The following is an 8635-nucleotide window of genomic DNA, read 5'->3' as shown; positions in this document are numbered from 1 at the left end:
CGACTTCCCTCACAACGGCTGATGAGGCCTCATCATCGCTGCGTTTTTAGACAATCTCTCACAATATACAGCAAGATTTCACAATCTCATGCCACTATACAATCCTTTGTTACGTTGTGATTCATTTTGATAGATTATGAGGAATTTTCTTGCATTCTGAGCCTTTGGATTCAATGGTTTGTAGGGTTAAAAGATATATATTATGGCTACAAGATACAAAAACCAATGACTATGAATTACAGTGGAAGCCTGAGCTGAGGGAAAGGGGAAGGAGAAAATTTTGAAGTAGCAAGGATTCTCAAGAGGTCGAACACTGAAAGGTAGTCCTACAGAATATCAATCAATAGGGGAACCTTGAGCATGAGGTAACATAACTCACGAGGCGACAAGAAGAGAACTACTTGCTGTCCCCCCCAGAAGCGTGGCATCTGGATGGGGGTGGGGGGTAGGGGGTGGAGAAGATGAGTGTATAAGGGGGGAGCCCGCTGAATACGACCCGGACTGCTGACAGAGTGAAGGCGCCCTCCAACGTGTCATAATCCTAGATGAGATCCGTTAGGGGGGGTTTCAACTGTGCGAAGGCACGACTCATGAGAGGGTAAGACCAGACTCTGCCAGACTAGAGCAGCACATACACCAACTCACGGATGCGGCCAACATCAGTGAGAAGGTAAGACCAGACCAGAGAAGCACATACACCAACTCATGGATGCGGCCAACATCGGTGAGCAGGTGTAGTGTTTGAAAGTCCGGTTCGGTCCGGTTTTTTGATGCCCAGGGGCGTTAACCGTAACCGTAACCGGTCTGCCTTTTCCCCAGAAGTCAAAAGACCAGACCGGACCGCAAAAAGACCGCAGACCGCGGTTTTTTGCGGTCTATAGACCGGTTTCGGTCTGCATCAGTTTTAACCGGTTTATGACCGGTCTTTAGGCCAATATTTTAATATTATGAATCGGTAAATTTATTAACATCTCTAATAGCTTCAAAACGAGCCCAAGAACGTTAAATTCCGTTAGGAATTGGTGCTTCTATAAAATAAGTCTGGTACATCTATTATTCCCAAAAGTAATTTACATTTTAATTCATATCTCTCTCGTTTTTTTACCAAATCGTACGTTCTTGGGTGCGTTTTAAAGGGTATTTAAGGGGCTACAAAAAACCGGTCCAAACCGGTCAAGACCGGTTCACGTTAACCGGTTTTTTTGCGGTCTTTACATTTCAAAAATAAAAGACCGTAACCGCAGGTCCGGTCTTTTGCGGTCTTGGTCCGGTCTGGTTACGGTCTTTTTCCAGTCACGAGACCGGACTTCCAAACACTAAGCAGGTGTATGTGCAGACTCAGGCCTTAGGGAGCGATGGTGGGGAGTTGAAACATTAGAACGTTAGAGTCCCGAAGTTCAGAAGTTCAACATCAGTCACATGGCACAATGTTCCAAACTCAGCCGATGGGCACATGACTGTGCCCAAAGTTGGCCCAAAGCTCAGGCTGACTTGCTGCCCAAAGTCACAAAATGCACTGGCAACGGCAGATCTATCCAAGATTTATCTCTTGATCACTTGAGAAGTTATCGAGAAGTGTTTGCCTTCGTCAAGAGCTGAGAAGGCTGCAATCTGATAATTTCTTACTTCATTACACTGTCTCACAATTGGAAACAAATGATATATATATGATTTTGTCCAGCTACGAGACTACAATAATCTGCATGCATCCTTGCGAGGTGCACACAAGCATTGCGACAGATTGTGAGCTATTGTGAGGGATTGTGATCTTTCAACATCTGACTAATATCTCGTGAGAAATAAAAGGTCATATCGGAACTTCACCGATTTACTGAAGTTTGAGCAACTTTCGCAACTTTGCAAAGTTGTAAAGTTGCCAAAGTTGCCAAAGTTCGACAACTTCATAAAGTAAGGTACAATAACTTTGAAAGTTATCGAGCAACTTTGAAAGTTGTTCGATAACTTTCCGAAGTTGGGAATCCATCTTTCAGTAGCACTTTGGCACCTTTGCTTGTGTACTTTGATGAACTTATTTAGTGACTTTGGATCTCAAGAAGGATGGCATGGAACAGGAGAAAGGAATAGCATTGATGTTCAGTATCTAATACAGTAGTTGTGTTCTAGATAAAGCCCTAGCTAGACGCTAATCCGGAGGCTTCTCGCTAGTGTTCGAAAGTCCGGTTAGGTCCGGTTATTGGGTGCCCAGGGGCTCTAACCGAGACCGAGACTGGTTAGCCTTTGTCCCGAAACCTAAAATAACCTAACCAGACCACAACTAACCGGTTAGGACCGAAAAATAAAGAATCGGTTATAACAAGGCAAATATGCTCATATGTATCTTGATAGATATTATTTCTGCATATTCTAGCTTTAAAACGAGCCCAAGAACGCTAAAATCGGTGAAGAATTGACATATTTATGCAATTATCCTTGAAAGTCTACACATTTGAGTGATATTTTAGAGATTTGACCGTAACTTAGTCAAATTTTAAGCATTTTCGACGTTCTCAAGTGCGTTTTGAAGGTGTATAATAGGGCTGGTTATAACCGGTTATTTAATGGTTAGTTAACCGCAAAATAACCGGTTATTCCATTTTCAAAATCAACTAACCCTAACTGCGGTTAGGTTAGTGTTGCGGTTAGGTCCGGTTATTTTCCGGTTAACTAACCTAACTTTCAAACACTACTTCTCGCCTACATCCATCCAGTCACCACTCTCGACCTGCACGCTGCCGCTATCCTATGGAGTTCGCTTGGTGGTCTGCAGGAGCTATGAGATCGCACCTGGGCGTGGTCGTGGTTGCGGATGCGCATGGTTGTGGACATGTTGGCATGGATTCGTCGTGGTCGTGGTTCGCGATGGTTGTCGTGAACACGTTGTGGTCGTCTTCGTGGTCGGTGTGTCTTGGTTGTGGTAGTGGTGGTCGTATAGTTCGTTTCGTGGTCTGGGGGAGCAAGGAGACATGTCAGTATGTCATAAATATGAGGGTGAAACGACGTTGTGGTCCCCCGCACCAATGCTCCATCCTCCTAAGCTCACGACAAAAGGCTGGATTGGCGATGAGAACTATATAAGAAGAGAAGTCAGATCGATAACCCATCCGCGAGGGAGGATATACAAGAGGAGACACACACACACAGATGAGGAGTAGGACACATCATGTGAGAAGCGACACACCTGGTAACAATGTGTTGTTCTTCATGATTTCGCATTTTCGAGTGTGCTGTGTAGTGTTGCCACAAGGAAAGGTGCCTTGAAGGCAAGGTCACCTTGAGGCGATGCAAAAGGAAATTGTCAACGTCAAGGAGTGTCAAGGTAAATGTGCCACTTCAGGAAAAAATTCTCATAGGCCAGCAGCACGGCCGGGCCACTCAGCCTTTCTTGTGATGAGTTTTGTCGTTCCATGCGCCCAAACTTGTTGCTCGATGCTGAACATCAGCACTCCACCGCGCCGATCAATTTTTTGAATCTCATTTCTAGTTTTCTCTGGAACCAATAATGCCTAGTTTCATGTTTTTCAATTTGATCAATTGAACGATGCTGCTATGGCACTATCAGGTGAATAAAAAGAAGAAGACAATGTACCATGTCACGTTGGATGTTTTTCCAGTTCAAGCATCCTCTGCTCCATCAGAGTGCATGTTCTTGTAAAGCAAAGAAACTGACACCCTTTGCCGAAACAACCTTGCACCGGAATTGATGGAGAAGCTTCAAATTCTCAGATTCACATCTGCTTCAGAAAGGACAGACTGCAATGACAAATGGGTGTTTGTTGAGGAGGAGATCTATGTACCCCATGTTTTGCCCCTCTGTATGGATGATTTTTTCGTAACTTGTCAATTGCTCGTCAACTCAATACCCTAAAATTACTTCTTGGCTCGCCACGTGCATATTTAGTTGACAGGTCACCTCACTCAACCACAGGGACCCTCTGTTGACCAGTACTCAGATGTATGTTACAATACTACATGATATAGTTATGATTCTACGTGGCTGCAAACTTGCTGCAAGCTGATTCTCTTTCATTTTCCTAATCTGGAAAATACCTTGAGGTCACATCAAGGTAACTCAAGGTGACCTTCACCTTCCCTTGCGGCAACACTAGTGCTGTGCATCAATTCGAAACTCCGCCACAAGTTACGAGCGTGATGATCATTGTGACGACTTGGTCACGACTGCTTTCTCATCACCACCACCGCCATTTGCTTGCCTGTGCCCCACCACCCCCCTCGCTCTCTTCCTGCCCATCTCCCACCCTCACTATGGCTGACAAGGACCAAGAGAACGGTCATGGGCTCTTTCAGGTGGTTCCCACTTTGTTCAGCCCTGGATTTTTGCTAACAACCCACCACCATCACCTCCCACACCCTGTGCCACGGCAAACACGACCACCGCCCCCAATTCAACCCCCTCTCGCAAACCCAACCCTCGGATTACGACTAATTGCCCATGAAAATGCCCACAAAACCGCCCATCTACCAACGGCAACAACCCAGCGCCCAGGATAAACCACCCACGCTGATGGAATCGGCCCATGAAAATGCCTGCACAGACAGAATCCAGTGCTGAGGCCCATGGACGAGGACCCAGTGCCACTTGGCAAACCAACAGAGGATACAGCACCCACCATGCAGCCAGGTGTGTAAGCCACGCCTCCCCACTAACCAACCCCGAATGACAGCGAAAATGCCAGCACCCTTTGTGACGAGGCCACCACTGCGTCCCACTCGACCACGGCCACTGAGACTACATACTGACACCCAGATGCACCGATACTAGGCCGTCGACAGTGAGGATTCTTGGTGCGTACATTCCGGGGTCGCAAGGTTGCTCCCTCTCTTAGAATTTATGTATAACTTTGTATAGTAAGTAGTTTAAGGAATAAAACTTATAATCCTAAATTTTACTTGAGCATGGAGAGGCAGATTTTGACTTAACCACAGAATCTTTGGTGTATGATACATAGCTAATTTCTATCACACATCAAATTTTCATTTTCTGACAATCCAAAAAGGGCAGAATCAATCGAGATAGTATGGTATCATGCGGATAAGATTTGACACACCTTCCTGAGCAAGTGACCGACATTTGCCATCAAATGTGTTGAACATTGGACAGGTGTGTCGTTCTCCATCACGTGTGTCGTGTCTCATTTCTGTGTGTGTGTGTCGACTCTTGTCTGTCCTGTCCGTGAGGGAGACAGGAGAAAAAACTTACACAGTCCATGCATCTTACGGCTTCGTTTCCCCCACTGCATGTTTCACAAGAGTTGACTCTCAGTAAAAAGCAAAGTCAAGCAAAATCACACAAAGTCAGAGGTCACAAGGGGGCACCGGCAATAGAATGCTGGACTGGTACCTGGTTAGTTAGTCCAAGGTCCAAATAATAGCGGTTTCTGTTGTACATAATCATGCTTATGCTATAATTATCTTATCATGAATCACAAAAATCTTTTTCAGATTTTTGACACGAAAATGGAACCAGCAGAACCTGCAACGCAATCTCAGGTAAGTAGTCAAGCATCTGTCAATCAGGTTACTTACTGGTCATCTTGACAGGGAAGTAATATGGCACCAACGTCAGAGTCGGTTCTTGACGCCGACAGATGCGCCGTATGTCCAGAGTGCAAAGTACATGTCCACTGTGGCAGTGTTGGGATCTTGAACCTCACAATACATCATATGGGTTCGAAAATCTGCTGTGAAACAAAAGCGAAACGTGATAAGGATGACAAGAAGAAGAATTCTTCCATACTCACCTTTTTCAAACGACCGAAAGCGGCTCCTGTGCCTACAACCATAATCAGTAACCGTCAACCGACAAGTGGGGCAAGTTTAACCTCTTCCCCCCTGACATTCATAAAATGCCACTCTCTGGACAGCCATTCAGCAAACTCATCGCGAAATCTACCAGAGAGTGTTCCTGAAGTGTCGGCTGATGATACCTTGTTTAGTACCATCTACAATGTGTATCTTTGGAGCAGGCACCTCGATCTTGGGTTTGCACATCTTGTAATGAGTCTGTGCAAGGACGAGGAGGGAAGCACTCCAGAAAATGATGTCATATTACTATATTTAGACCGGTGCCTGATTATGTAGTTAGTTAGTCCCCTCAAAGTCCAGGGAAAAAAAAATCGACCCCAGGTCTTTTTTTTAAATCCCAGTGCCCCCTTGAGAGGTCAGTCAGATGTATGTCAGACATCTGTAATATTCACGCCACACTTCCCTCAAACTTCCCTTGGCAACAAATGGGATGTGAGTTTAGTCATACGTTAGTATCAACATTGTCATAAATTATCTATGCATGGGTATGCCAAGAATTTCTGTCTACACTGAGGCTGCGCTGCTTTGGACTTAAGAGCTCTTAAGACTGAGTTGCAAGTCACATGATTGCTTCGTGTTGGCATTTGAAAAGTTCGTCTTCACTTCAACTTTGTCACTCCGACGACCAGTCCCACATACTTTTCCTCGACTGCTCGATTGATGATTTTGGTGAACCAGCTATACCCACAGACGCCCTCGTCGACGGATTCCGCTCTTTTGCAGATGCACCCGACACACTCGTGGCTACCACCATCATGAGCTCCCTCGGTCAAACGCAAGGACTGTGTGTCGTCCAACGTGCTGCCACTGCTTCCGGCTTCCATACATTACACAAAAACATAACAGCGACTCAACAAAGAGCTAAGTTGGCATCAGGCTTAATGACGACCCACACTGACGACGCTCTTCGGTTGCAGGTCCCACCATCACCACCACCAAAATATGGCAGCCACAGAAACTCCTCGCCCAGCAAACAACAACCATATTCTTGATGCCTCCTGAATCCAAATGGCGCCTTCATCAACTCCTTCTCTTCCCTCCCCGTTTCCTGTGCAAATGTGAATGGCGACAACTCGGACTTGGATGTGGAGGATTTGATGGGTGTTGGATCTGGTGGGGACCACTCGATGGTGTCGTTGGAGCATTTGAATGGACACGACATGTTGCAGAGGGCCTTTTGTTGTTCCTCACCCCCTCATACTCTAGGCCTACTACATGTATCTTGTAAAGTAGTCAAATATAATCTGAATCAGCCTATTTCCTATTCTAAACTGGGCCCAAGCATTAATGACTGAGGTATGACTATTGTACGATGAGTACATGACTGACTGTGAGACTAATGTATGACTATTGTACTACGAGCATAGTCAGAAACACTTAAAAAAATGACATTTAGTCAGACACCCTCTAATTGGTGACTTTCTCGTGACTAACATCTGACTTCACTATTTACTGAGGTTGACTGCTGACCAAAGTATAAAATAGCCTGCGATGATGAGTGTTAGATTTAGACAAAATACAGAGATTAAAGAGAAAGATCTGTACTGTGAGAGAGGACTACTGTGCTCCAAACTCGGGTTGTTGCTGTTGAGGCAAGATATGGTGAGCTGTCCAGAAAGACAGTAATTTCAAGAAGAGTTTGCAGAAACAGATAAACAAACACTTACGAGATATATCATTCTAAGCAGCTAAGGCGCAGATTGCAGGTTGCCATCTGAAAGCGAGACTTGAAGTCTGCGAACAAGCAGAGGAGTGGTAGGGGCACAAGAGGACTGTGAGGGTGAGACAGGCCGGGAAGAGGGCACGTGGTGACCAATGAGCGAAGAGAGCGAACAGAAGAGCTGGTGGGGAAGGAAGAAAGAGTGTGCAAACACTGAAAATTTCTCTTGAACCAAGGTCATGTGAACCCGTGATCGCGTCATTCTCATCAGGGCTGGGCAATTCAACTTGTGCAAAAACAAACAGCATGCATCTTCTTGCCAAACCCTACACAGGTACGTTGCTTCGTTCCTCTATTCGCATTTGAGGACTTACTTTGGCTGCTAGATATAACCTTGCTTGCCATCAGATTCAGCTCTCTGCACACACTCCACCCTCACAAGCATTCCGCTCAACACGAGGATTTACGGGTAAATAGATACACGATCAGACGAACAAAACCAAGATAACGTGTACACGAAAGCGCAACAATCAAACCCAATGCATAAATGCTATGGGAAGGATGCAGGAGTGTGGGAAACGAGCGGATACACTATGGACAGCTGGCGTTTCGCATTTACGAACTGGGATAGGGTCGTGAGGAATGAAAGAAAGTCATGACAGGTGAGTACGTACATTGCTTCGTCCATCATGCACAGTACTGATTGTTTACCCTCACAAGCAGTCTGCTCGACACAGACAACGATGGGTGTTCACAGGTGTATCTGTGACAAGGTGCTGTTACCAAGGTATCGGAGGGGAGTATTCATGGCGATAACTCCGAGATGGCGGGTGATCTCGGGAACATTCACAACTTGTTGGGAGTGTAAGAGAAGATGGTTGGCCCAGTCTAGAAGAAAGACACATCAGTAAGGTGGTACGGGTGATATGTTTCCCTGCTCACTGGCATAGAAGGAGGAGCTGTGGATGCCAACATTTTGGAGGAAGTCACTCTCGCGAGAAAACCACATACATGCAATGTACATGAGATAGCCTTCTAAACTTGTAATTTTATAATTTTTAGCCTCCTTTCAAAGTTTTAACTCCAAAGTGAAAGACATTCATAAGGTAGTTCAAAGAGTAGAAATCAAAGTCAAAGATGTATTCTGAAGGA

At 45.4% G+C, this 8635-nt stretch overlaps 5 protein-coding genes across 5 annotated transcripts; 3 read left to right on the top strand and 2 right to left on the bottom strand.

Moving 5' to 3' along the window:
• Positions 1-298: 298 nt before the first annotated feature.
• On the bottom strand, positions 299-537 carry LACBIDRAFT_296792 (uncharacterized protein; the record flags this gene model as incomplete). The annotated part of the gene is made up of 2 exons (XM_001890571.1): positions 299-326; positions 380-537. 2 exons carry the CDS (start codon positions 535-537, stop codon positions 299-301), a joined length of 186 nt encoding a protein of 61 aa, XP_001890606.1.
• A 168-nt stretch (positions 538-705) lies between these two features.
• LACBIDRAFT_296791 (uncharacterized protein) lies at positions 706-930 on the top strand (the record flags this gene model as incomplete). Its single annotated transcript, XM_001890582.1, has 2 exons — positions 706-724; positions 779-930. 2 exons carry the CDS (start codon positions 706-708, stop codon positions 928-930), a joined length of 171 nt encoding a protein of 56 aa, XP_001890617.1.
• A 3333-nt stretch (positions 931-4263) lies between these two features.
• Positions 4264-4509, top strand: LACBIDRAFT_296790 (uncharacterized protein; the record flags this gene model as incomplete). The annotated part of the gene is made up of 1 exon (XM_001890581.1): positions 4264-4509. One exon carries the CDS (start codon positions 4264-4266, stop codon positions 4507-4509), a length of 246 nt encoding a protein of 81 aa, XP_001890616.1.
• Positions 4510-7511: 3002 nt separating this feature from the next.
• On the bottom strand, positions 7512-7724 carry LACBIDRAFT_296787 (uncharacterized protein; the record flags this gene model as incomplete). The annotated part of the gene is made up of 1 exon (XM_001890570.1): positions 7512-7724. The coding sequence occupies one exon, from the start codon at positions 7722-7724 to the stop codon at positions 7512-7514; it is 213 nt and encodes a 70-aa protein (XP_001890605.1).
• Positions 7725-7789: 65 nt separating this feature from the next.
• LACBIDRAFT_296786 (uncharacterized protein) lies at positions 7790-7991 on the top strand (the record flags this gene model as incomplete). Its single annotated transcript, XM_001890580.1, has 2 exons — positions 7790-7817; positions 7870-7991. 2 exons carry the CDS (start codon positions 7790-7792, stop codon positions 7989-7991), a joined length of 150 nt encoding a protein of 49 aa, XP_001890615.1.
• Positions 7992-8635: the final 644 nt, after the last annotated feature.

The sequence above is a fragment of the Laccaria bicolor genome, genomic scaffold, assembly GCF_000143565.1.
Source record: "Laccaria bicolor S238N-H82 LACBIscaffold_115 genomic scaffold, whole genome shotgun sequence".
Taxonomy (NCBI): domain Eukaryota; kingdom Fungi; phylum Basidiomycota; class Agaricomycetes; order Agaricales; family Hydnangiaceae; genus Laccaria; species Laccaria bicolor.
This window is presented reverse-complemented; position numbering and strand designations above follow the sequence as displayed.